The sequence below is a fragment of the Onychostruthus taczanowskii genome, unplaced genomic scaffold (assembly GCF_017590055.1).
Source record: "Onychostruthus taczanowskii isolate IOZ18803 unplaced genomic scaffold, ASM1759005v1 scaffold53, whole genome shotgun sequence".
Taxonomy (NCBI): domain Eukaryota; kingdom Metazoa; phylum Chordata; class Aves; order Passeriformes; family Passeridae; genus Onychostruthus; species Onychostruthus taczanowskii.
In genome coordinates, this window is record NW_024502902.1 from 1287659 (window position 1) to 1315342 (window position 27684).

Sequence of the window (27684 nt, forward strand, 5' to 3'; positions counted from 1 at the left end):
TTGTTGCAAAAGTAATCCCACTCACTGCATTTCCCTGCATAAATCACTCCCAGCAGTCCAATGAGCGCTCCTTCTTTCTTTGGGAATGGAGGAGAAAACTTCCTGCTCCCAGGTTCACAGGTGAGGCTGAGTGACACAAGCCAGGAGCTGTGGCATATTTTCACAGCTGGCCTGAGGAACCCCTGCTGCTGAAAGGAGCCACTGGGGACTAGAGCACAGAGCCATAACAATGGAAGGATGCTGTAGATGTGGGTTGCCAATATCTTGGCTGGTCCAGGTGACGGCACAGGATGCACAGACAAGTGCACAGAGGGTGGTGGCACCAGCTAACATACCTGGGATATGCAGGAGTGGGGCACAGAGAATCCCTCTGTGCATTCACAGGTAGCACCATTGCACCTACATGCATGCAAAGGGTGGATGTTGGGGTGGGAGGAGAGGAGACACAACATCCTGCCACAGGCTCCTTGCTCTCTCAAACCTCCCTGTACACACTGGGCATTGCACTGGGCTGTCAGGGAGAGAGAGGATAGGGATATCCCTCTCAGCTCCACTGTCACAGCTTCATACAGCACTTTGGTGGCTGGTCATCCCTGTGACAGTGCAGAAAGTCTATTAACATGGGATTTTGTGCCAGACCCACATTATATGGCTTGGGTCCAGGAAGCAAAGGTGGTACAATGGGCCCATTCAGATGGCAGGCTCAATGTTCCCTCTCAGAGACACGCAGGGGGAAAAAGCGCTGAGGGATGCTTCACAGCTTTCATTGGGAAACAGTTAAGAAAGAGAGCCTATCCAAGCTGTAGGGCTCTGCAGTGCAGGGGACTGAACAAGTGCAAGTAGCTTCACAGACTATCCCATCTCCCTCTGTGACAGAGGAGCAGAAGGTCAGGCAGATCAGGAGCAGCTGATGTGGTAAGTCTGGCAGCACCCCTGCATGGAGAGCGGCAGAACGTTCTCAGCTTGACACAGGACTTGAACCAACCTCTTTAATAAAGACCTTTAATTTGCATGTGGTGCATCTGGAATGGATGTTCTCCATCTCCCAAACAGACACAGAAGGGGTGTGCATTTAGCAAGGATAAAGGTGCTCAGTCTCTGAGGCTCACTGAGCCCTTGGTCCCTCTACACAGAGCTTCAGCAAGCTCACCATCAAGGGCGGTGCTGGGAAGAGCTCACCTGAAGCAACAATTTGTATTAAAACCCCATTTATTTTCCCCAAAATACCCCTTGGACTTAGACTGTGTTAGATTTAACCTAGGGAATAGGAGTACATGGTTCTGTACCCCTTTGCAAAACCTGGTATGTCTCCCACTGAAGATCCTGTCAAGATGCCAGGCAGCTCAAACTCAAGTGATTAACAAGGGATACTTCATTTGAGTGGTTCATCAGTCTTGGCCACAGGAAGGAGCAGAAGTCCTTGGCTGGCTGAAGAGCTGTGAGCACATGGGAAGCCCAGCCAGACAAATCTTGACTAAGAAGCAAAGGGGCAGAATGGTGAGTGATGAGTACGAGACCCACATCAGCAGAGAGCAAAGTGATGACCAGCCCCACTTTTACCAGGGCAGGACTGCCATCCCTGGTGAGGATTGTGGTCTGCTGCCTACCCAGGAGAGATTCCTCTGGCTGCAACGGGCAGCTTGTCAGACCTCAGGCACCCCAAAGGCCAGGTTGTCCCGAATCATCAGCGTCTTCCGAAGGTCTCGCTCCATGAGTGGCTTCTGTGTTCGCCACTTATGGGCTTCCTGGAGTCCTGGTTCAAAGTAGTAAATGCAAGCTCCAAAGCCCACCAGGATGAGAATGGAGATCATCAGATACACGGGCACAAACCAATCCAAGAAGTGGGGCATAGCTGCCAGAGAAAAGGAGAGAAAGCTCATGCAGTGGGAGCACCCAAAACACACCTCCACCACCCAAAACCACCTTCTCCACCAAGACTGATCATAGAACATCTGCCTCATCAGCAGTGCCCAGTCCCTCCTCACAGCCCTGCTGCCCCTGGTTCATACTTGGTTGCACATTAAGGCACCTCATCCACTGTGAGAGGTCAATGCTTATGGGGTCATTGCTAGGACACCTCCACAGAGTGTCAATCCTACTCCCTCCCCATAGAGAAGGTTGAGCTTGCTCGCCCCCAACCCCACTGCAAGTGATTAAAGGTAGGCAGTGGGTAGGCAGTTCTCACCTCCTGCTTGAGGGAAAATCTGCTTCCCCTGACACTCCATTACCCCTCTGAATTCCCAGTGTGAGCTGGTCTGGCTCAGGACTGAGCCCTCCCTTACTGCACCTCTATTTCAGGTCCTGCTTTGCCAGGGCTCAGGGTCCTTGGTTCAGCACTAGTTTGCAAGCAGACCTGAGATCCCTCCACCACATCAGCCACTGTGCAGTGGGGGCACTCACCGGGAGCAGCCGATCTGCCTTGCCAAGAACTCCTGGACAGCCCAGTGCGAGGTGAGTCCGGAGCAGCGTTGCCCTGGGGAACACAAAACAACATCACACTGTGATTGCTGCTGGCCCAGCACTAAAAATGGGAGAGCAGGAAGGAGCAAACATCTCCTTGTTCAGATGTCAAGGCTGAATATTTCTGGAGGGGTGAATAAACGGGGTCCCAGCCCCATAACCTGCTGGTTCCCTGGCACATTATCTCCCCACCATTATGGCCCTGCTGATGCCGTGCTTAGGGCATGCACCCTAACTTAGGGCCATTTAAATCTGTAATGGCATCACATTTGATCCCCCCCTTATTCCCATCCTTTGCAAGGGAGATAGCAACCCACATTGCAACCCACAAAGGTGCCTGGCCTGTTCAGCTCTGCTGCTTGCTCTGCACTAAATGACAGCCAAGGTGTGGATCATGCAGGGACAGAAAAGGGGATCAAAAAGCATTCCACACAAAAAGCATGGCTACGACGTCGCCATGCACCAGATCTTCTGGGTTTTCACAGCAAATGTGCTGCTTGTTAAAGGCTTTGGTGGATTAAACCTGGCACCCTCATGCTTTGGGAGAGCACAGTGGTGCCAGACTTGGGCACAAAAACGCAGTCCTGAAAGGGGGCTTTCCGTAACTCTCGCCCCTTGGTGGGAGTGATGAAATGCCCATTGACTTCGGTGGGGACACAGTGAAGTGCACCCTCATCAAACTCCTGCTCCTCCAGGCAGATGAAAGCTGTCACATCTGACCATCGCTCAAGTCATCCCTCTGCAATAACCATATATCCCCAAATTCCTTGCACAGGGCGGGTTAAGAGGAGGTTGGGGAGAACTCTGAGCATTTCCATCCTCTTCCCTGCTCCTGGCCCATAAGGTTGGTGCATTTTCCACACCAGGGGCTGGGCTTTTTTATTTTGTTTTTTTAATACCACAGCCATCAGCTGTTTCCAAAGTGCCCAGCAGCATTTATCTGCTGGACACTTCTTGTCCCAGGAGGGCCTGTAACAGCAAGTTTTTTGTCACAGGGTAAGATCTGAAACAAGTTGCAATTCTTATTGCATAAGAAGGAAACTGCAGAAAATGCCTGATTTCCTCCCACTTATTGGCATGAATTTGATCTGGGCACTGCTGCTGCCTCTTCATGGCTGCCTGTGCCTTCCTCAGGTGAACAACTGCTGAGGAAAGCTCCCACCATAACTTGCAACAACATCACAGAGGTGTTGTGAGGAGTTGTGGGGCTTCCCTTAACGCACCTTAGGGGACCACGTAAGGAATTAGGCATGAACCCCTTCCGCAACAGGAGTTGGGTCTGAACTTTGGGCCAGAAACCCCTCAGCACAGCTTTCCTACACGCTCTGCAAAAGTAGCTCCTCTGCACCCCCTGCACCCCCCAGCTGCAGCTACAGACATCCTGGGTATCTCGGGCTGCTGCAAACCCCTTTTTCAGAGGTGTCTCAGCAGCTGGTATCTGCCCCTGGCTGGCAACAGCAATGGGCAGGATTAGGGACACTGTGAAGGTGTGTTCAGCTTGGACCTCCTGGGCTGATGGGAGGAAAGCCAATAACCTCACTCCCTTCCCTGATCATCCATTTTCCAAATGTGTGAGTGAAGCTGCCATCCAAAAAAAGCACTGCAATAAAAAGCAGCCCTACACACTTCCCAATTCTTCCTTCCTCCATCACTAGTAGAGCCAGCATTTCCTAGCTCCTCGCCAGCAACCTATTCTTCAGTCTACTTGCTATGCAGCCCTATCCTGCTGTGTCCCCACGCTGCTCACCCACCCTGCCCCCTCAGGAAGGATCCTCATCATGGCCAAGCCAAGCGCTGGATGAGGTGTCAGAGCCCCCCCTCCAGCCTCTGCAGGGCTGGCCTGCAGAAGCAACTTGCTTTTGTCAGGCAGGTGAGCAGATTTTGGCTGCAAATACTGAAAAGAGGGAGTTTCCTTTAAAGATGTCAGCTTCCTGGAGCAGTTCTGCAGATTGCCTTAACCTTGCTGGACCAGCACCTCATTTTGCAGTAGGACATCCACGTCCCCCCAAAGACACAAAAGAGTTCTTGGTCTTCCATCCAAAACCGTGTCTTATACAGATAAGGTGTCTGACCTCTTTTAAACCCGTGCTACACCTCACTCCAGCCTCTTGCCTTCAGTGTCACCCGTGGATCCCCTATGCCACCTCCCACTGCCCCCGAGGTGCTGTGGGTACACTTGTGACAGGAGCCCCAGGGGCCACGTTGTTAGTGGCAGGGCACAAACTGCTTGGGGGAGGCTGGGAGCAGCCCACAGGAGAATCTGGGTACAGAACCCTCCCGTGTGCGTGGCTGGGAGCACAACTCATTTTGCAGCGTTACAAGCCGTGGGCTCACCTCAATCACAGGAGATTCCCCAAGACCTGGGCACCCTGGGGCAGGCTGCAGCTTGGGGCACAGAGCTGCCGGTCACTGGGGACCCAGACATGACCTCGCTGCCATGTACCGCATCCCAAACAAGCACGGCTACATGCCCTGACACCTGTCACCTACCTTCTTCCACGGGCGCAGGGCGACGGGATGAGACTGCTCCCTCCGGCATCTGCCAGGTCGCAGCCGGGATGAGTCAGGCTCCTTTCCCGGCCAGGCAGTGCCAGGGAGAAGGGACCCCGCTCCGGGAGAGCTGAGCGACAGCGGGAGGCGACAGGCGCGGATGGGCGGGAGGGAGGCAGGGAGGGAGGGATGGCGGGAGCAGCTGCGGCGGGCGGGGGAAGGACAGGCAGCCAGCAGCGTGGCCTCATTGCCCAGCGGGACTCCCGGGGGCTTCCCCCACCGCCTCCCCGGCAGTGTCAGCCCCGCTCCAGCCTCCCCGGGGCACCCCACCGCCGGCCTTCCCCCACACACGCAAGAACGACTGTCTGCAACGGGCTGCATCCCGGCGCGGGGAGGGGGGAGCATTTTAGCCGAGGTCGCTATGGCAACGAGCATCCCCAGCTCCCCCGCACATGGTACCCGGGTCAGAGCCACGAGGGAGCTGCCCGCGGGATGCTCTCCCTCCTCCCGCATCATCCGCAGCCCGGCTGCAGCCCCGGAGGAGGAGAAATGCTGGGGCACACGTGGATGAGCTCGAGCTGATGGAGATGGACAGAATCTTCAGCCTCCACAGATTTACTGGCTGTGCAGCCCAAGGACTGGGGCTAGTGGATTTTCATCAGTGGGTGGGAGGCAGAGAATGAGAGAGGGGTTAGAGGCAAAGGGGGGTTAGTACTCCCTTCAGGGCTTTTATATAAAATTAAAACAATTAACACTTTGACCAAAAGAATCTTCCATCAGGAAACATAAAAAAAATGCTGTCTGAAGTACTAGCCTCGCTTTCAGTGAAATACCTTTTTTCTGAATCCATACCTAGTTCTGTCATTGCTGCTGCTAAGAGATGTTTTGTTAAAACATTTTCAGCTTTTCAGCAGCACAAAAATAGGAACATGCAAACTGGGTTTTTGTTTTTTTTTTTTTTTTTTTTTTTTTTGGTTGGTTTTTTTGATTTTTTTTTTGTTTTTTTTTTTTTTTTTTTTTTTTTACAAAGGGAAATTTTCACCAAGACCCAGAAATTGTTTAACACAAAAGAGTTTTAGCAAAATCAATCAGACAACTGGCTCCAGCCTGAAGAACTGCCTGCTCTCCTGCCTGTGCTGTCCAGCTCCACCCACTTAGTTTTTGACACTTACAGCCCTGCAAATGTGCCACAGTAGGTTATTGTAAAGGTTTTCAGGATTAATAGTATCCACTGGAATGCATGAGGCACGAATTTGTGTCTGCTACACTCCAAGAGCTGTGAGATTTGAGGTCTTAATTCCCAGTAGGTTGTCTTTCAGGCACAAAGGAGTTCATCCTCTCTTCAAGCCAAGCTGAGGATGGTGACAGAGCCCATGCACGCCTGCCAGCTCCAAGGGTAATGCATGATAAGGATCTGTCACCTGGTCTGTGCCAGGGTTTCATCCACCAGTGCAGAGACAAGGCTGTGATGGAGCCGTGGGAGCTGACTGGTATGCTCTGTGACTTCCTCTTCATCCTCTTTAGGTCCTCCTGAGCCTCACTTCTTCTCGATGTAACTTCATAACAGCTTAGAAGCATTGAGTATAGGCCTTGCAAGCCCTCCATACCTAGCAGGATATCTGCATGGAGGATCAGATCCATTAGGTTTAGCTAACTGCTTCTTGGTTTGCCCCAGTAAGGTGGGCACTCCAGATGATTGCCAGATCATGCAATCGTGCCTTAATTTTAGCCTCAATGAAATTTGGACATGACACCTTGACCATCAGCACAGTTACTGCTTCACTAATCTCACTGCAGGGGGCAGAAAACACAAGCCCCAAGCCCCACAGCTTTGACCATACTAGGACAGAAACCTGTGGTTTGGAGAATAAGATTTTTAAAAATAACTTTGGAAGGGTATTGTTTATTGCATCCTCAGAGCAAACCTTTAGGGCAGGCAAAGACAGTCCATTTGAGATGGCAAAAGGCAAACCACTTTCCAGAGAAAATGAGAGCGAGATCAGTGGCACAAGGTAGGAGACTATTAATTTATCCAGGTGACTAGTCTGTGGTGAAGATGCAGGCACTCAGTAGAGCCTGCCAGGCCAGGTATATTCGTGCCACAACGTGTAAGCTCCTCCCACTGTCCCTAGCCAACTGTCCCGACTCTCTGTTCTAGGTCACCTCAGAGCCAGTGTGTATTTGCCAGTCTTCAACGTATTCCCAGATTTAAGCTCGGGCTTAATGCCAGCATGCTGCTCATGCAGCCAAAACCCCAGAACAGCAATAGTTTTGACTCACGAGGTCATTTTTTCCTCTGGCTCACTTCCCTGCCACGCAAACACTGGGAGGACGTGACACGGAATGGTGATCACGTCTTTCTGCAGCCACCACCACAGCAGTAGGCAAGGTCACGACATGGCAGCCTCTCTTGCTTCAAGCAGGAAACCCCCCAGATGAGTCTGAAGCACCCTTGGATGCAGCAAGAAAAAAACACAGGGCTTTGTGCTGCTGGAGTTGGGACATGCTTGAAGACCCTGTGCCTCTGACTCAGCTGCTTGCTGCCTGTGACCGGGCTCTCAGGTGCTGTCACATCCTTTGGTTTCCAACAAGAGCTAAAGCTGCGAGACAGCTACAGGCATTGATGTGCCAGTGCAGCTCAATCTGCATGGAAACACTTCAGCTGCAGCTCAGCTTCCACCTCAGATGAGGCAGCTGTGTGCCACTCAGGTCTTCCAGGCATTAACTTGTGCATATCATTCTGCCTGGTGCCTTGGGGCCTTCCAGCCCCCTTCACCTGGCTTGGAGGAAGCCTCTGAATGTCTGTGCACACACCGAGCCCCTCAAAGCCATTAATCCCAGGACACCCGCCTATCACCACCCCCCTGACTCCCTCCATATCTCTGGGCAACCACAAATTCACCTGCAAGATGAAGGTGAACATGGGATCAGGTTTGATGTGAGAGGGCCACCCAGCCAGAGCAGAAATCATGAAACCTTTCTCAAAACCAAAGAAAAAAGTCTTGGCTGGAAGAAATGGAGATGGTCAGGCAACCTCAGTCACATTCTTCTTGCTTGTAGCACGTCCATAAATCACAGCATAAACAATGTACTGAGCTCAGCTTAATCCCAGGCCTGCTTAAATGTTATTCCAGTCTTTCTTAACAAGTTTTTCCACTGGGCTTTAGCATCTTTTAGCCTTTCATCAGCATCATTCTGAGATGACCAGACCCAGGTCGACGCCTATCTTTAAAGCAACACCAGTCTCCCAGTATTACTCTCCCGATGTAGGTAGAAGCATGGGAGAAGATGGAGTTTATCAAACTTGCCTTTCCCAAGGTCTGCAGTAGAGGACAAAACTTCAGCAAGGGCCACAGAAATGCTTCCCTGCTCTGCTGCAGGAGGTGAGGGAGCTACAGCAGGATGCAGAAGGCACATGGGATGCATGGCAGGGCATCAGCTGGGGATAGTCTGGTGGGAAAGCAGACTAACCCACCTTCTGGGTGCTACTGCAACTTAAAAAAAAAAACCCAAAACATTAGAGAAGCTTTGCTGAGTTGATCAAAAATGAAGGAAATGTGTATAGTGAGTTAAATTAAAGAGCAGAATGAAAAAGCTGACTTTGGATCTAAATATAGCTGTGAAGAGCTTTTGCCAAAGGAAGCAGAAGTTGCCAGCAACATATGTGAAAATGTCATTAATTTCTCTAATAATCTGCACTTGCTGCAAATGATATAATTTTTGTCTATTAGTGAGAGAACAAGTGCAATCAAATACACACGAGCTCTATTTTGCAGGCTTCCCAGGAGGGATGGCAAGAAGTTAGCCTGGAGCAGTAATGCATGAGCAGGTGACATCTCCTAGAGCTTCTCCTGAATGGGGCTGTCAGGAGCTGGGAGCCGTCACTGAGACAGCTGGGACCATGCTGGGGTCAGTGCTCCTCTCCAGACCGTCTCCAAAACCTGTCTCCTGTGCTCCTCTGGGTGCTCAGAGAGAACCAAGGGAGAAATCAGAGAGAAAATATCTTGAGATGCAGCTACTGGATGAATCATACAGCAAATTGGCCATGGATACATGGATACATGAGGACAAGGTGTGCTTTTTAACATTTCTGTACTGGCTGGTGCAGTCCTACTGCAGGAGCAGCTGCCCTGTTCCAAGGGAGCACTCATGATGGCCAGGCCAAGTCTTGCTGATGTCAATTGTTGTTTTTTGGCAGCATCAGAACATCTTCATGTTGACTGCAATACACTTCTACCCATTTGTGGAATGGTTTGTGCTACCAGAGCAATGTACAATGGCCCACAGAGTAAAATCAGGAGCTCTCTCCTTCCATATCATGCCCTGCTCTTGTCCCTTCTGCTGACACTCTGGGCCAGTGTCCTGACACCCATCTCAGCTCTCCTGCACCACTCAGAAGAAGAGATCAACTCATTACTCCCACTTTGCAAAATGGAAATGGGGCAGCATGAGGTGAAACAACCTGACACAGTTACTCAGGGATATGTGCAATACACTCTGGCTTCCAACACCAACCACATCTCATCCCTCTGCCCTCCTCTCCTTGCCAACCTACAGATCTAGGCAAGAGCTGCAGGCACAGTGCCAACCTGAGTCTCCACTTCCTTACAATGCCCCCTACCATGAAAAATAATTTTCTAACTGTGGGATGAGTGGTAGCTCATCTGGATCTGCTGAATATCCACAGACACCAGCATGGTGAGAAGACTGAAGCCTGCAGGAGCAGGGCACAGCAAGCGTGTCCCTGACCAGACCCTAAAGCCACCCAGGTCCTTCAGTGGGGCCAGAGAATAGGTAACAGGGAACAGAAAGAGGGCAAACACCTTTTAGGTGGGTGCCAGAGCTTTTAACATATTTGCACACCTTCAGCAGCCCAAAAGGAACATTGTTCTATTTGCTCTCTACATCCCCTCAGCCTGGGAGCTGGCTCTTGTTATTTATTGCATCTGCTTGTCTCCCATCTTTAGGACACGTCTGCCCTGAATTCATCCTCCCTTCCCCCCACCAAACTCCAAAACAGCCAGAAATATCTTGCAATCTCTTCTGCTTCACCTGTAATTTGTCTCACGCTGGCAATGAGGGAAACCGTCTGCCTTTGTCAAGATCAAAAACGCCACAGTGGCCATGTGATGTCAGCTTTCATTAACCCTGTCTCTCTCCCCTTCGCCCCCCTCTCCAGACTGCTGCTTCATTCTCCTGCAACCTTCTTTCTGCCCTGGCACATCTCCTGCCTTTTGGAGGTACCATGGTTCAAAGGGCAGGGAGAGCCAGCACCAGCAGGCAGCAGAATGGGTTCTGGACCTCCTTCCACACCACGGTGGAGCCAAACTCAGGGTTGAGCCAAAGATCAGGAGATGCAGCAAGGTGGACCATAGGCCACTGAGGTACACTGGACCTCTGAGGTTTTACATAACTGCATGTCATCCTCCTGCTCTAACCTCAGAATGAGGAAAACTGAGCCTATCTCTGTTCCTGCAGTGCCTCTGCCCAGGCCCCTTCCTGCCTGTATCACAGGCAGGGGAGCACTGGGCTGGGGAGAGGCTGACCAGATTGGGGGTGAGGGGGAAGGCACCCAGGAAGGGGCAGGATGGAGGTCGAGCCTGCTGGAGTTGCTGCAAAACCTCACACAGGATAATTCAGTGTGCAAAGCCAGTTTCTACTGCCACACAGTGTTAGGGAAATTCCCTTCCCTAGCTATGTTATCAAGCAGTCTTTATATTATGAAAGTGTATTAACAATGTTAACATTTTTCCCTCATACTTGGTACTGGTGAGGCCACAGCTCAAATCCTGTATTCAGTTTTGGGGCCCTCACTACAAGAAAGACATTGGGGTGCTGGAGCATGTCCACAGAAGGGCAGAGAAGGAGCTGATGAAGTGTCCAGAGCACAAGTGTTGTGAGGAGCAGCTGAGGGAGCTGGTGTTTGTTTAGCTTGGAAAAAACGAGCCTCAGGAGTCTTATCACTCTCCACAGCTCCCTGGAGGGAGGCTGTAGCCAGGTGGGGGTTGGTGTCTGTTCCCAGGTAACAAGCAGTAGGATAAGTTGCTCCAGGAGTGGTTTCTACTGGATATTAGGAAACACTGCTGCACTGAAAGGGTGGTCAGGAAGTGGAACAGGCTGGCCAAGTATGTGTTGGAGTTACCATTCCTGAAGTGTTTAAAAAGGTGTGGCATGTGGGGACATGATTGTTTTGAACATGACAGTGTTGGGTTAATGGTTGGACTTGATGATCTTAGAAGTCTTCTCAATCTAACGATTCTACGATTCCATGTATTAGTACACATTATAAATTGCAATGTAAGGAGGCAGTGGAATTTTACTGAAGTCTTTGCTGTTGTTCAGGCTTGAGTAAACAAACAGGCAACAGCTCATGGCAAGGGCCAGGGAGCAGCACAGCCCTGGAAATAGGGGCTCTGCTTCTCAGAAGCTAAAGGCTGTTCATGATCCCCCTGCACAGCCAAGGCATGGCCAGTGTCCTCCCCTCAGCATCCCTCCGGTACTATCTGTGGGTGCCTCAGGCCCAGCTGATCCCTGGGATGTCTGGATGGCACAGGAGCAGTGCTGCTTTGCAGGGTTTTATGGTGCCTGGCTGTCCTTGGTGGTCTGTCACACCCGAGTGCTCAGAGGGGCCCCACGCTGCACCCCTGCATCACTGCAGTCCACAGCCTCCTCCTGAGGGAACTGCATGGGCAGCACGGGTCTCTGGCAACCAGCAAAAACCCAGGGCAATGGCCTCAAGCACTGTCAGGGGAGATTTAGGCTGGATATTAGAAAAAGTTTCTTCATCCAGACAGTGGTCAGGCACAGCAACAGGCGCCCCAAGCGGTCACAGCACCAAGCCTGACAGCATTCAAGGAGCATTTGGACGACGCTGTCAGGCACATGGTGTGACCGCTGGGGCCCGTGCTGTGACCCCTGTGCAGGGCCAGGAGCTGGACGCGACAATCCCTGCGCGTCCCTCCCACGCGGGGACGGCCCGTGAGGCGATGGCCGCCAGCCCCGCAGCGCCCCCTGCCGCCCGCAGCTAACAGCGCCCGCCCCTATGCCCCGCCCCGCCCCGCAGGCCCCGGCCCCGCCGCTCCACGTCGGCGCGAGGCGGAGCGCGGCTGCCGTTTGAATTCCGGCGGGCCGGCGGCGCCGTCTCCCGCGGGGATGGCGGTGCTGCGGCCCTTCAACAAGCTCCCGCCGCTCAACTCCGGCGTCCTCCTGGTAGGTCCGGCGGTGGCGCCGCTCCGCGGCCCGGCCCCGCCGTCCTTTCTCCTTCCCTTTCCCGGCGCGGCCCCGCTGTGGGCGCCCGCCTGTCCCGTACCCTCCGCCGGGTCGGGCCTGGCTGGCCGGGGCCGGTATGCGAATGCGCGCGGGCCGCGCTCTCCCTCTGCCCGCAGCTCGTGGGCTCGGACGAGGCGCTGCAGCAGAAGCTGGCGGAGGCGATCCTGCAGGAGAACAAGGACTTCAACATCAGCATGTGAGTGAGCGAGCGAGCGAGCGGCGGAGGGCGGGACGCGCCGCCTGCGGCCCGGGCCCGCGCGGGGCCGCTGCCGCCTGCTGCCGGCGCTGCACAGCCAGCGGCTGCGACGCCAGCTCACGGAACGCTTCAGATTCGCGATGCACAGAAATTGGTTAAAAGCGCGGGCTCCGTGCCCGTGGCAGGAGCTGGAGCTCTGGAACACACGGTTCGGAGAGAGACTTCGCTTTTGCGAGCGCTAGAGAGCAGCAGTGCCCAGATGTGGCCGCATCTGCACGGGCAAACCCCTCTGTGCTCAGGGCAGTTTGGGCGTGCTTGGAGACGGGGGAAGCATTTCCCACGTTCGTGTTCACAATGCGCATACCCTTGCCTTTTACGTGTTGCACAGATGTTTGATTACTAAACTGGAAAGGTGTAAGAGCAAAACATTTTTTTCCCCCACCCGAGAGACAGAAATTAAACATCCTGGGACAAAATGGGACAGGTATAATGCTTGCAAGTACTTGCAGGAGAACAGGTGTTTCTGAAAGATGCCCATTGCTTTGGATGCTCTTTGTAGCTGTTTTCTGGTTTGTATGCACATGTGTGCTTCTCCTCCTCAAGCTATTAAGATGCACTTGGAATTCCAGCTTTAGCCACATGACATGTCCTGTCTTAAAAGCTTGATTAACTAACTTTTTACAATAAAATGTCCTTGACAGCTCTTTTGCCAAGACCAAATGAGTTTAGTCAGCTCTTCAGAAGGTGTTTGTGTTATTTCTCCGCTGTAATCCATGGCTATGCAGTAAAAGCAACCCAAGCTAATGTTCTGCTGGCTAATTAGAGTGACTGTAGTGCTCTGATTGTGGCATCCTGGATGTCTGTGCTAACTAATAGTAAATGAATTACCCCATTTTCTATGCAAAACCTGCAGCCTCTGCTGAGCTGTGGAGTGCCATAACTAGATGGCTGCTGGTACTGCAGCTGGGTAACTGCCCAAAGGCACAGAATCGTGTGCTCGTGCTGCAGAGCAGGATACATCCCTGTGTAAATATTGCTAAAAGCAAATATTTAGCAAATAAAGCAAAGCCAGTGGGGTTCCTTTCCCCACTGAGTTGCTTTGGGATTGTACACATTACAAACAAATATGGTATCTAATCTGACAGGTCTACCTGTCAGGTACAGCTGTTGGGTGAAGAATTGCAGGGCTTGGGTTTTTGTGTCTCTTATTGCTGGGTGGGGGGAAGGCTTCTGCAGTGCATGTCTGGAGACTGCTGTCATCATCTAGTCCTGTTGGTTTAAATATAACAGGATTCCAAACAATGCAGTGCTTTTCTGGGTCACTTTTATCTCCCCCCCCCCCCCCCCCCCCCCCAAGGAGATCTGATACTTTCATCAAAGTCTCTCTAAATTTCACCTTAAATTAATTAGCTGGTTTGTGTTTCAATTAATAAGCAGTGTGTCTTTCAAGCTCACTTTGCTCATCTCTTGTGTTAGTTTCAGAATGTTTTGTTAAATCATATCTCCCATAGGTAGAAGAAACAAAACACCTTTATTTGGAGACTAGCAAACAAAACTACAAACTGTATAGGATTAATAGAAGGGAATGTGTGCCGTGGTCTGTGGCTGCTGGAGAACACTGTGAAGTCCTTGAGATTGAATTGCTAGAAGTAATAATCCCCAAGAAGTCCAGAATCAGTGTTTCTTCCTTGGCTTCAGAGAGGAAGTGGATTGTGAGATTAACTGAACTTCTGGGATGTTTGTTTTCCCAGTTTAAACTAAGGTGATCTTCCAAAAATGCAGTGCTGATAATGTTCTTTCCTGTGGAAGATCCAGTTATGTACTGCTGAAACCTTTTTTGGTTGAATTTTTGGTTGGTATGCTTGTCTGGTTTTTGTTGTTGTTCGCTGTTTGTGGTTGTTTGGCTTTTTTAGAGATGCAAAAATCCCCAGCCGGTATTTCTTCCAACAGCTCTAATTAGCAGTGCTAGTACGGTGTAGAAGGATGCCTGAACTAACCTAGTAGCTTCTGACATAGCAAAAGGGTTAAAAGGGGGAGGGTAATGATATAATAGAAGCTCTTCTTGAGTTATAACTTCATCTATAAAGCTGTTCTAGTGACAAATTTGTGGTTTAAGGTTCTTCTGTACCTGGAAAGGTCGCCTCTGCTGTGTGAGCATATGAGCAGTGTCTCTGGAACGTGACAGAAAAGCACTGATGCATTTTAACTGAAACTTGGCAGCAAAATATTCCAGTAAAGAATTGGGGTTTGCTTTGTTAGAAAGGACTCTTTGTAACAATTAAACTAAATGACTTGCCATAGAGATCTGCACAGAGAAAATGTTTCTGTGAGTCTTGTTATGCTCTAATAAGCGTCCCATTATAACCAGCCTTGTCTAGCAATTACCATTGTGCCTGTCAGCAACTGTGAGTGGGCCTAAGATATGAGAGTACCACTTAAACAATCACAGTGCCTCTTCAATGCCCACGTATTTAGTAATTAGCAGGCTTCCTGGTAACTTGCTACAGGGTGAACTGCAGAGGTTGTGTGATTATGGGAAAGTGGGTACTGTCTTACCAAGCTAGTTGGTTAAACTGGCAAATTTGTTATCTTTCAGTCACCTTGCTACATCCCTCCCCTTACCTTCTGAGAGGGATCATCTTCGACCCAGGATAGATCTGGTTGTGTTTATGATTGACATCAAGAGCAAGTACAGGTAAGAGAAGGCCAAAAAGATGAGAGGGGAGACTAATATTCTTTCTTGGTTTAATGGCTAAATCTGCATTTTTACTGTACTGGAGTTGCTGAATAATGGGTTTCAAACCCAAGACTTGCTGTGGTGGAAGAATTCAGTAATTTTTACAGTGGCTTTCTGGCCTCCAGCAGTGGATTAGGACTGAACTGCTCTGTCCAATAAACATGCCTGTTGTGCACTAAGTTGCCATAGCAGAGAAGGCAGAATTTATTTCTGGATCTGGATTTGTGACAATATGAACCGAGCTTTGGAAAGATGCTGTCTGTAGAATTAGATGGAGGTGCTGGTGTGCTGTGAAGTTCTGTAATATGCAGAAATCTGATGTGCACTGGGCAGTGCTGCCCAATAACCAGCAAGTGGCTGTGTCCTCAGTTCACTGATATTCCTGGTCAGTGGGATCAGCACCATGGATATCTCTAGGCAAAAGAGAAAGGTCTGCAGAGATTGATCCCTTTTCTATCATGTGCTCGCCTTTGTAGAAATGATACTTGTTTCCCCAGGCCACAAGTAAAGACTTGCTAAGGCACAGAAGTCAGCATTTTATTGCTTACTTAACTTGTGACTGATGATCCTGGGCTCTCATTTACCAAAAATGACAGGCCCAGCTGCATACTTACAGCACAGATGGTGCTGCAGAAATGTGTGGGCAAGCGCTTCCTGAAAGAGCCGAAGTGGTGCTGAAGTTTCATTGGGTATTAATGAATTCAGATGCTTAGTGTCTGTAAATCATGGAGGACACTGTTCAAACTAACTCTAACTGTTGAGTCTTGAGTAGAAAGGATATGTTATGGGTTATTAAACAGCTGTGGGTATTACAGAGGTCTCTGATGTCATGCTTTTAGCATAAAGCAGAACTTTGCGAGCTCACAAATCAGCAGATGTTAACATCATTGTTTTTCTAATTGTGCTTCTGAAAATTATTCCTGTTATCCTTATGCTGCACTGGTTTAACCTCCCTGTCCTACTGGATTGCCTGTACTTTTCTGACAGCTTGAAGAATGTCGAAACTTCCCTAGCCCATGTGGATGCCGGCTTCTTCCTGGGGAAAGTGTGCTTTCTTGTCACTGGGGGTACGTATGGCACCTCTTCCTCCTCTTCAAGTAGCACAGCTCTTGCTTGGTTTTCTTAAAACAGGGCGCTGACTTAACTTGAAACAAACTAAAGGAAACCAGTGGCTTTGTTGAAACTTTGTTTAAATTATTTCTGAGCTCCTCTGCCTTTTTTATTATTTTCCTAGATAAAACACAGTTCTCTCATGCTCACTTGCTCTCAGCTTTTTGTTTTTGTCAGTCAGACCTCTCTTCTCTGTCCCTAATCTCTGAATATGATTTGTGTAATTGATTTTTTTTTTGTGTGTGTGTGGCAGTCCAGAAGTCTGTTCTATCTGCTCTTGCAGATCTGCCTTAATGACAATCTTAATGAGCAGTGAGAAGCATATGATACTGTGGTAATAAAGTGAATCTAAATGGATGAGCTACAAAACTATCAAGTATAGTTTTAATACAGGACTAGTATCCCTGCTGTGTACTGTCTGTCCATGTTGTGCCTCTAGTCTTTGTCTCCCAGTGCTTTCCTGTGTACCCTCCCTGCTTCAGCTCTGAGGAGCTAGAGGGGCCAGACTGTACTGCTCAGTCTTGGAATATAGGTGCTGTGTCCCTGGAATTTGGGGGTCAGGAGGCCTAATTCTGAAGTAGAGGAGTCTTAGCATTGTCTTGTGTTATGGCTCTCTTGATGAAGTGGATTCCTTGGAGACCAAACCACTCTGATACCATATGAGTCAGGAGGACTTTTGGTAAGTGAGTGAAAGCTGATGGTGTGCTGATCCCTTATGCAGAATGTTAATGTTACATGAAGAGTGATGTGGTGCTGTTCCTGCTGTTAGTATTATGAAAGACTTCTGTGCTAATTCTGTTTCAAAACTTGTACCATTCTGTTTGCACTGCTTACTGTTGCCTTACCTTCTATTATGCTCTCAAAATTAGCTAAATCCACTCCTCAACTCTGGATTGTTCTCTGGATGTGGAATTTCCTCAAACTTTTCTTCACTGATTGCTGATTATGAGGCTTGTAATGTGGGAAAATGTTTGTTTGGTTTTTTTAGTTGGCAGGGTGAATGCTTGCAGCATTGAGACAAATGCTATCTGTAAATTAGGAGAAGCCTACTGCAGTCCTGTGCTATTCTGTGAGCTGGAGGTAAGGTGCTTATTTGACATCTCAGGAGATTTCCGAATTCCACTGCTCTGTAATTGTTAGAAACATCATTATATTAGCAACAAATGCATGTAACAATAAATACATAGGCTGCTGGCCTTCATAAGTGTCAGAGATCAGACTCTGTCTACAAGAACAGTAGAGTTACAGGAGTCTGGCTGTCCTTGGAATGAGTCTTCTAGTAATCTGGTCCTTCCTGTGCTACTTCAAAACCTCATGAAGGCAAGCCTAAGCTAACAAAAAACATCTCTGATATGCAAAGCCTTGATACACTTGTTCCTTGCTGCATTTTCTCTTCCTGGGAGCCCCTGAGCTATTATTTGCCATGTGACTCCCTTGCCCATGTAATGTTTTGTGTCAGCCAAACTTTGTGGCTTCACTGACGATTTTGCCACCTGATATGCCACTCTTTCCAATTACCTGTTTGGTTTAAAAAGTCGGAGGGAGAGTTTTTCATTCAGCAGCAGCACACTTCACTTTTCTGTGTACTTGTCACTGCATGCTCAGAGACTGTTTCCCTACCAGCAGGTAGAATCTGTGCCTTTGGCAAGCCCTTCAGCACTTCCAGCTGGCATCACTGTACCTTCCTTAACATTAGGGAAGTAAATGGGCCTGTTTGGGATTTTCTGTAGCTAGCCACTTGATGCCTGCTCTGGTTCTTTCTTTTATCAAAGCTTACCGTTGCTTTTCTTCTTTTGTACTGATTAAATAATTTCTCCATTTTGTTTCCAGTTGGAAGGCATTCGAGTGGCTACTGCTCAACGACTTGTGCGAATGTTAGGAATCTGTGCCGGTCACATACCGGGAGTTTCTGCCTTGTCCTTTGTCTCGCTGATGAGGAAGTCTGATGATGATTAGCTACTCATTGTGATACTTCACACACATTCATCAGGTTTTTTTCACTTCAGGCATTCAAGCTGCTGCAGTTGGAATCACATTGGGAAGCTTTTTTTGAGTGACTTGTCATGGCCACTCATCCAGAACTGTTCCTAGTTGCTTACCTCTCAATAAAAGTTTGATTCCTATTGAGTGGATAACAGATAGGGAGGGGAGTTTGAATTGGGGATTCTGATCCATTATTACATCTGAATCCCATTTCATGATCAAGTTTGAGTCTTTTCCACTTGGCCAGTGGCCAGGAGCTACATGTCTTTCTGAGAGAATATTAGAAGAACAGGCTACTGTCTCCAACGTACCAGAGAAGAGGCGGCAGGCTCCTTCTTGCAGTTGAAATGCAGCACCTTAGTCTAATGTGAAACCTTGCTGCCAGGTTTTGTCTGTCCACCAAGAGAAGAGTGGGGAAGGAAGGCTGGCCTGGAGCTTCTAGATAGACTGCACTTGGCAGTTAATGATCCAGCTGTGTGAGCATCTGCCCAGCAAAGGACTCGCTATTTCCATGTCTGCTACCTAATTGGGAAGGAAGGGACTAAAGAAGATAATCAATCTAGCACTTCAGCTTTCTTTTAGATCCTCAAAGAAAAAGACTCCACCTGTCAAGCCCAAAGACAGCTCCAGTAGTGCAGCCTCTGGGGCTGACCAGAGGTGAAACCCAGCAGCCAGGACCACAGCAGCACACAGAAAACAGGTTGTCTCAGCTGCTTTGGCATATGCTGTGTATAATCCCTTTACTAACAGGTTCTGACCAGCTGTAAGTTGTGCCTTGTGCTTACTGCGAGTCATTAAGGTTTGAGTGTTCTAATTTAATAAAAGAAGTAATATGTAATTGTTGTATGCTCTTTATTAGCGATGTGGCATGGGCTCTAAAACCTGCAAACGTTTGCCCCAGTTTGCCCTGGCAGGCTGGTCCTTGCTGGCAGCTCAAACTCCCAGTTAGGTGTTTTGCTGCACTCGTGGCTTCAACCATGTGGTGGTGGCAAAAGCTTTTCAAATACAGCCCTTTCTGTTCATTGAGTTGAGCCACCTGCCAGAATACAGTGCTTTTTGAAAGGCTGGGATGTTTCTTACCCAGCAATGAAGCCTAGAGAGACTGTGTTAAGCTCCCCTCTGGTTTAATTTATTTAATCCCTAATAGTCTGCTTTAATGTTCCTAGGTGCAGAGCTCTAGCTGTGTGCACTGTTTCGGTTAGCTTGTTTCTGACATCTGTCTGTGAGCAGGAAAAGCAGAAAGCAGCACTGCAGGCTTAATCAGCTGTGAGTGTTGGCAGTCCTTGCAAAGACAGCTCAGCAAGGCACAAAGCCTGTATCCTTGCTCAGAGGACACACAAATCCCAGCTCCAGTTGTATTGTTGCTGATGGGGGAGGGCTAGGGTGTTTGTCAGCTGAAACAAAAGGAGCTAAACCATTCAGCTGTGTTATGATGCCCAAAAGGGCTGGACTCTGGCTAAAACCCAAAGGAGAAAGACATGTGCAAACTGGTCGTGGCTGTGTAAGGAGGATTGGAAGCTTAATGGGCATGCCCTACTTTCAGCTAGCTTTGCCATCCTGAAGGTACTAACCAGCACTTGGCCACCAGAGAGGGGAAAATCATGCTGAGAAACAAGTTTCTGTGTTGGTTATGCTGTCTCAGCCTTGCTCTTGCTTTGAGTCCCTCAAAATAAAGGAGACCATGGCTTAGAATAGGCTGATTTCAATTTGCTCTCGATGTGCAGGTGCAGTCTGTGGGAGGAAGGGAAGGGAAGTGGCATAAAATGAGCCACTCTTTTGTGTCCTCTGCAACTCCTATAAGGCAAGGAGACTTTTCCATATCCTAGGTTGCTCTCCGGTTCACACTAATAACAGATGGACTCAGGTTGAATCCCTTGGTCTCAAGAGTAATTTCACTGTGCTTTTTTAACTAGTGAAAATAAAACTTTTTTTGGTCCACCCAGAATGCTTTGGAGTAACCCACATCTGCTACTGTGCACTCCTGCACCTTCAAGCAGGGCTTTTTTTCCACTGTTATGTTTCAGATGTGGTATTTCTTTCCTTCTAGTACTTTCAAAGAAGAAAGATGCTGTTTTTACTTCCTACAGGTGGCTGAATCTCAGCTGGTACATAATAAAATCTAGTTCCTTAAGAGCAGCATCTTGCTTCACCTTAGGGCAAATATTTTTCTTACTCTTAGGAGAAAGTATTTACTAGAACTGGCAGGGGAAGCAGAGCGTATCTAAGAATATGACACTGTGTCTCAGGTCCATCATGTTTTACAACCCAAAGTAGTTGGGACACATCTAAAGCTACATCTTCAACTATGTAAATACCTCTAGGAGCTGTCAGCTATTAGTTTAGACAGGCCATAACACTGCCCTTACTACCAGAGGAGACAAGGCAGCTGAGGATATCTTTCATCTGGATGGAGTAGCCAGGGCTAATGTTTGAAAAAGGTCCTGTCAAAGTAGTACTTGGATTGGGATCAGAGGCACGGAAGACCTGAAGCTGAATTAAGGCTGGTGACTCAGGCTCTGTTGTGTTCAAACCTCGTGAAAGAGCTTGCCAAGCTGACTGAAATCTTAACCAATAGAAACATTTTGAAGTTACTTTCTTTCTCTTCTCTCTTGCTTCAGTTCCCTATCCCTGTGGAGATTTTCAAAGAGGAATCCCCCTCTCTGTGGTGAAAGTACCTGTGAGCGTTGCTGGTTTGACTCTTTCAGTTTGTGGATGTTTCTGTTTGTCAGTTATGTCAGCAACATTAGAATAAAAGCAGTTTAATTAGTATATAAGAGCTCATACCAGTTGCACTGCTGTAAGCTTTGGTTTCACAGTGCTTTTTTTGGGGGGGATGGAAGTAAATGAGATTGTAATATGGTCTCCTCTGCTATGGCAGGTTGACCCACAGGACTTCATTTTCAATCCAGGCCCTTGAAGGATATTTTGCATCCTCAGCCTGCTAGTCAAACACAGAGGCGATCTGTGAGAGATTTCGGCACAAATCGGCTTGCTTGGCATTACCTGGTGGGATTACAGCTCTGTGCTGTGCCAGGTTTTCTCACTGACTCTGTTGCACCAGCAGATAAATCAGACCAACTTTTAAGCATGATAAAACATGAAATATCTGTACCAATGGGAGAGAAAATCTGCGAACTGAAATGGCACCAGTAGGAAAAGATCTCTGTTCCTGGAATAAAGATCAGAGATAAATCCAACTCTGGGGATATATCTGTCCCTTCCAAACCTTGAAACTGGCAGTAGAGTTTTAAATTCAAGGCCACCTCTCCTATTTGCTTTGGGGACTGGTTAAAACTGGATGTCTTTGCTTGCCAAGACCGGTAGTTTGAAGGGAGTGGCTGGCTCAGGTCAGCAGTGGTGCTTAGCAGCTGTGGTCAAGCTGCAAGAGCTCCTGGTTTGCTCTCATCATGAGCACTGTCCACAGCAGTGCTGGACAAGAAGGGACTCCTGCTCTGCTGCCTGGAGCTGACTGGCAGAGCTGTGGCAGAGGTCAGCTCTGCTCTGCTGCCAAAAGCAAGGAAGAGGCTTCCTCCTGTGGGGTTTTTAACTCGTCTTGATTGTGCAGGAGCACTGGCTGGCTTCCAGGTGCTCTGTTTCCATTCAGCTGGCCCAGATCCCCTGGCAGTCTCCTCTGCACTCTGAGTGTTCTCCACTCCCCACCCTAAGCCGGTGTGCAGTGTTGCTGTGGGCTGCTTAACCACTGCCACTTTCCATTCAGTGGCCAGCTGTCCTTCACTGGTGGGGAAAAGTGATTTATATGCAAGAGAAGGCAAGAGCTGGTACAGCCCAGAGGCAGGAGCCAAAACCACTGGATTCGTTTCACTTCTGTGGCTGATTTCTTGCATCACCCTGGGCACAGGAGTGAAAATTCACTGTGCCTCGCTTGCTCTGCTTCTACAGCACAACCTGCCTCCACTGGGGGTGTGTAATGAGGGCAAATTGACATTACTTTGGAGTCACAAATATCTGGAATTGAGAGAAAAAAAACCATTTTATTTCTCTTTAGCGGAGCTTGACTTTTACCTAAGTTCTGTGGGGGAGGGTTTGGTGGGGTCTGCTGGCCGGGCACCTCCTGAGATCAGCTGGTTTTGGGCTGCTCACATGCCTGACTCCGCTGCAGGGAGGCTGCCTGAAACTGGCTGCAATCCTTCTCACAAGGCATTGCGGCATGGTTAGGTTTTGGTGTGAACTGGAACGAAACCACCCTCTGAAATGCTGAAATTCCCTGCACAGTTCAATTATCCTTGAATTGGCCAGCGGGGAAATCAAAGTCTCTGGATCTGTTCCTCGCTGTTAAATATTAATACAGCACGGCAATACTAGGCAGGAAGGCATCCCCTCGGGTCAGCTCTGTGCAGGAGGGGCTGTCTTGGCTGTGAAGAACCGGTGTGCAAGAGAGGTCGGGCACGGGGGACTCTGGAGTGATGTGACTTGCTCAGCTCCTTGGCAGCTGAGCAGCACGGGCTCCCAGCCCGTGCTGGGCCACGTTTCCTTTGCCACAGGCGCCTTCTGCGAGAGCTGCCACGTGCTGCCGTGTCGCATCCCTCGTTCCCCTGGAGCTGACGGTGTGCTGGGGCATTTTGAGAGCAGCCAGGAAAGGCACGGTGCCGTGTGCCCCGCCTGTGCCGGGGGCAGGCAGCGGCGTGTGAAAGAGCCCGTGTTTTACATGCGGCCAGGCAGCCAGCCCAGGTGCAGCTGCGGGCTGCTGCGACAGCTCTGTGTGTCACGGGAAGGAGCACCGAGCTGGGGCAAGGACAAAAACAACGAGAGAGAGCACCTCCCCTTGGGAAACACGGCTCCGGTGTTCAGGGTCTGCTCTAGCCTCTGGATCCCAACGCCCTCTTGGCTCTACGACAAGCTGTGCCAGGGCATGCTGGAAAAAACTAAAAAGCCCAGCCAGCATTAAACAAGATAAGGAGGCTTTTCCCATTTTCTGGTCCTGCTATGTGCCCACCATGCAGTGACAAGGTGACAGTGCCATGCTGTGACTGCCTTGCTCCTGCCCTGTGCTCGGACTGTTGGAGCTCCTTGGGTGTTTGTTGAGGGCTGGCAGTCCTTGAGGCACTATTGTTGTCTGCACTGGTCCGCCCAAAGCTCTCCTGAACCTCTGTGCTGGCCACTCTCCTAGTTTTGACAGCAGCGTTGGCATTGCCAGCCCCAGTGTGAATATTCAATTTTTTTCCCCCACTGCTGTTTCTTTTTCTTGCTCTTCCAGAGATCACAGACATGAAGCCAGGGCTGCATTTGCCTCAGCTCAGTAACAACCTGTGGCTCGTGTGGTGGTGATCTCTCTTTAAAGACAGGTGTCAGAATCAACTAATTAACCCTCATTCCCCTGTGGGACTGAGGGGTGACTCAGTGCCTCATGCTGTTACACTGAATAGCAGGGGATCAAAGGCATTGGAGCTGGGGAAACCCTGGGATAGCACAGTGTCACTCTGTGCCTGCACACCAGGCACCTCTAAAGGCTCAGTCTTGCACACTTATCTCCAGGACATTTTTTAGCCATGCAGGGGATTGAAAACTCTGCAACCTTAGAGACAAGGCTGGAGCTGCCCTCATCTTGCTCTGGAGGGAGTGTTTTCATTTCTTGAGTTTGCCTTTTTACTTCTTCATTACAACCCAACTTGGCCACCCTGAGCAATTCTCCCTCCTGACCTACAGGTCCTGCACTGTGCCCACTGTGTATCTGTCTGGGTGAAAGGCAGGCTTAGGCACTGCTGACATTGAGCTGTGGTGGTGATGCACGTCCCTCTTGGGCATCGTGACCCCCAGCATGCTGCATGCCAGGCTGTGCCAGCATGGCTTGGCAGCCCTGAAGAAGTGCAAACAAACCCCTACAGCTGGCCTTGGCTGCCCTGGCATCCATCGTGCTGCTGCGGGAGCTGCTCGCAGGGAAGGGAAGGGGAGTTGCTTGCACGCAGATGTTGTATAATACAGACCTAGCTCAAACACAAGTTTGCAGGCTGGGAAGCGTTTGCCCAGTCTAGGGGGAAGAGGAAGACCCTCTGGGACAAGGGCTGCTGCACTGCATCTTCTGCTCTGTGTTATAAAAGAGATGAAACATGAAGCGTGTGCTTTCTTCAAAACCTGGGTCTTACCCAGGTTGCATGTGGAGCATCACCTGTGAGAGTCCCCCTGAGTGTGCATGAGCTGTGGTTTGGCTGAGCTCAGCCACTGTATGGGACTAATACATAGTGATGGTGTCCTATAAATTATATAGTCGGAATGTTCACCATCTGCTCTGCGCTGGAAGCTGACTGTGATTGAGATCTTCCCCACTTCCCAAAGCTTGACTCTCTTGCCAAGCTTGAAATGTGTCTGTGTATCTCCTGTAAGTGGTTCTGATTGAATCAGGTAAAGAGGGAATTTTTTAAGCAGGCTGCAATGTTCCCTGCACCCGAAGTGAGAGCGGCCAGCATCCCATTATAAGGCTATGAGTAAAACTGAGTCTGTTTTCATGTTAATTAGGTTCTAAAGGGACTGAATCTTGATTGCAGTGGTCATATCAAAGATTTAAAATAGTAATGCAAAAAGCAAAGGAAACCCCACAGTGATTCATATAAGAAGGGGAAATAAAGACAGTCATGGAGGAAGAAGGAGTTTGAGGGGGCCTGAATTGCTCTGCTGCCCAGAAGCAGGAGGGGATTTGAATCAGATTATCCTCATTAGATGTCTCTTTAAAGCATCATCAAGCCAGATGAATGGTCTGGGGGAGAGCTTGCAGGCATGGTGGCTGTGATTATCACCAGGGATTTGCAGTCCTAGTTATCTAGCTTAGAGACAAGATTATTAGGGGGTATAAAGCTGTTCCTGCCCTCAGCCTCTAATGTGCATTTTTAGGCTGGGTGATGGGAAATTCTGTGTTTCTGCACAGCCCCTCGGAAGCCTGCCTGCATCCTCTGGTGGTCTAGCCCTCTGCAGGGCTGGCCAGGAGATCTTCCAGGGGGATGGACAGGCAGCCTTCCCTGGGGACTGTGCAAAGGGCAACAGCTCCCGTACAGGTGTTTACACTGTGACAGGAAGTGTGGAGGGGATCTTGGGAGGGGGGATTATATCCGCCTGCCTTGGCAGAACCATTCGCTCCCCACAGCATCTCCCTTCTTGTGACAGCCTGTGCCAAAGCAACTCATCCTTCCTCCAGCTAGAGCCTTTGAAGCCCCAAAGGCTCAGAAGCTCGTGTGGCTGCTACAGAGGGAGTGCCTGCGAGCTGTGAGGAGGGCTCTCCCCTCAAAAGGGAATCAATGGACATTGCCCACAGGTTCCTTGGAGTTCATCCTCAGGGGGGATGAATATGACACAGGGCTGCTGGCAGTCACTCTCCACCTCCTCAGCCCTGCAGCTGCAGCAGCTTCTCCTCCTCCCCTTTATCTCCTTCCCTACTCTGCGTGTTGCACTCCAGATTTCTTCTCTGGAGTTTGGCAGGATGGCCAAGGCATTGTGCCCAGATGCCAGCCAGGAGAGGAGGTGCACAGGCCAAATCCACCTGTCAGTTATCTTACAACATTGTATCCTTCATACACTCATGGAAATTCATAGCATTACTCTGCACTCAAGCCTTTGCCAGTAAAATCACTCTGGACTTTTTACACCAGGCTGGACCTAAAGGTCTGTGGGAAGCCAGAAGTTATTGTAGAGGTACTGGGGCAAGTGTGGCTTTGATTTTTTGGCTCTGGAGTCATCTGCTGGAGCTTCACGCCTTGAAAGAGCAGTGGTGGGGCTTCCCACTGTGAGTACTGGGGAGGTTTCTGCTGCGGCATAAAGGATGCCTGACCTGGCTGAACCCACCTGTTCTGAGGTTTTTCCTGTGGCAGCACATCACCCTCAGCCACTGCTTTCTGTTTTGGTGCTGGAGGCGCTGCCTGGCCCTGTCACAGCACGTGAGCACTCCCTATGAACAGCCACAGGCAAAACTGGGGGGGCACTTGTCCCCCCTTCCCAGTTGCCCAAGGGAGACAGAACAAGATGCCACTTCTCAGGATGGGGGTGGGGGCAGCATCCCTGCTGCAAGGCAGAGTGGGCAGGGAGTCTGAGTACTGTTTGTTCACATTCAGGCAGAAGAGCCAGGCTCAGCTAACGCTCTGTTGCTCATGATGTGGGGGGAGCTTGCAAGAGCCAGGGCAGTGTCAGCGACCCAAACCTCGCTAAGTCCCCCCCACACTCTGCAGAGCAGCAAAAGAAGCCAGTACAGCGGCTGGAAACACCCCTCCCTCCTCCCCACCAGGGGAGATCAAGGGCTCAGCCCCTCCAGGGCAGGATCACAAGAGGGAGGTTTTTCCCATGTCCTCTGTGTTGCTGTGTCCCTCTTGGCCCTGTGGATCAGGGAGGGGGAATGGGCAGAGGGAGTCTGAGCTCAGGAAGAGTTGACCCATCCTTCTGTAACCCCAGAGGACTCTTCAACACACAGCCCCCTGAGAAGCCTAATTTGGTCTTCAGCATTATCAAGGTCCCTTTGCAGAGGGAGGCAAGGACACCTGCCCTTTTTTCTTCAGCCTTGCAGACAAGCAGAGCTCCGGGGACATATAAACAAGGAGCCGGGAGACAAATTCCATTCAACAGAGTGGGGCACTGCCCCACACCAAACACCCCATGCGGGTGGATGAACAGTGTCACAAACCCCCTTGATAGGAAGCAGAGCACCTACAGAGGACTCTGGGATTTAGAGTGACTGTGAATCTCTTGAAACCTTTGGTTTCCCATATTATTCCTAAAATCTTCTCAGATTTTGTTCCTAAGCCTACCTGGCTTTAGGAAGGATCCCAGTGGATCCTGAGGAGAAGGTTTATGCTGGAGCTGTAAGAAATCTGCTCCTAATAGCCATAGTGGTACTTTTTGGGAAGGGATGTTTCCCACCAGCCAGAAAAGGAGTGTTGGGAAGGGGTGCTGGGATGAGATGCTCAGTGGGCTTTGGGGTTGGCTCCAGCCAAGGCATTCTGCTGGACCATCTGAGTGCGGGGCAGGTGTCAGGCTGTGCCAAGATGTTCCCGAGGCGCTGGGTGCATCCCGTCAGAGGTTTGTCCTGAGGTAACTGGCTCTGCTCAGTAAACACCTCGCAGCTTCTCTGACTGACAAGCCTTTGGGTTTCCGGTGTGCACGAGCACAAGGTGAACTTTCGGGGGATATTTTCTGCTACAGGCGGTTTTGCAAGTGCGTGCGTGAGTCACTTCACCTCCCCCTGACACCAGAGGAACCGCTCACACGAGTCCAGTCACTCATGTGTGCACGGGCCCTCGCAGGCCACTGCCAACCCTCCGTGCTCCTGGAGCACCAGCACTGCCCTGTCCCCCACAGGGATCCCAGGGATCTCAGCTGACCTCAGCCAAAGGCGGCTCTCCAGGTGTGGGATGGGAGCAAACGGCACTGGAAATCGAGTTGTCTGACTCTGAGATGAAGGCATAATTCTTGAATTGCTCATTTGATATCTTTTCTGGTTTATTTG

General features: G+C 49.9%; 2 protein-coding genes across 3 annotated transcripts; one reads left to right on the top strand and one right to left on the bottom strand.

Annotated features, from left to right (window-relative positions):
* Window positions 1-994: 994 nt before the first annotated feature.
* On the bottom strand, window positions 995-5463 carry LOC121342475. Its single transcript, XM_041416960.1, has 3 exons — window positions 4951-5463; window positions 2401-2473; window positions 995-1852 (listed from the first exon to the last, which is right to left on the bottom strand). Exons 1-3 carry the CDS (start codon window positions 5461-5463, stop codon window positions 1644-1646), a joined length of 795 nt encoding a protein of 264 aa, XP_041272894.1. The 3' UTR covers window positions 995-1643.
* Window positions 5464-12021: 6558 nt separating this feature from the next.
* Window positions 12022-20988, top strand: CENPM (centromere protein M). 2 transcript variants are annotated; one of them, XR_005953546.1, is made up of 7 exons: window positions 12022-12159; window positions 12336-12415; window positions 15012-15110; window positions 16140-16219; window positions 17251-17342; window positions 18093-18945; window positions 20864-20988. XR_005953546.1 is itself a non-coding variant. In XM_041416756.1 (6 exons), the coding sequence occupies exons 1-6, from the start codon at window positions 12103-12105 to the stop codon at window positions 18216-18218; spliced, it is 534 nt and encodes a 177-aa protein (XP_041272690.1). In that variant the 5' UTR covers window positions 12022-12102; the 3' UTR covers window positions 18219-20031. The 2 variants fall into 2 exon arrangements, 1 of the variants encoding a protein (XP_041272690.1); XM_041416756.1 differs by lacking the exon at window positions 20864-20988 and having other exon boundaries at window positions 18093-20031.
* The last annotated feature ends 6696 nt before the right edge of the window (window positions 20989-27684 follow it).

Coding starts and splice junctions, on each gene's coding strand:
- CENPM (XM_041416756.1), top strand. CDS start 12,103: ATGGCGGTGCTGCGGCCCTTCAACAAGCTCCCGCCGCTCAACTCCGGC. Junction 12,416..15,011: donor AAGGACTTCAACATCAGCAT/GTGAGTGAGCGA, acceptor GTTATCTTTCAG/TCACCTTGCTACATCCCTCC. Junction 16,220..17,250: donor GTGCTTTCTTGTCACTGGGG/GTACGTATGGCA, acceptor TGGTTTTTTTAG/TTGGCAGGGTGAATGCTTGC.
- LOC121342475 (XM_041416960.1), bottom strand. CDS start 5,463: ATGCGGGAGGAGGGAGAGCATCCCGCGGGCAGCTCCCTCGTGGCTCTG. Junction 2,474..4,950: donor CCCTGCGCCCGTGGAAGAAG/GTAGGTGACAGG, acceptor TGTGTTCCCCAG/GGCAACGCTGCTCCGGACTC. Junction 1,853..2,400: donor AGGCAGATCGGCTGCTCCCG/GTGAGTGCCCCC, acceptor TTTCTCTGGCAG/CTATGCCCCACTTCTTGGAT.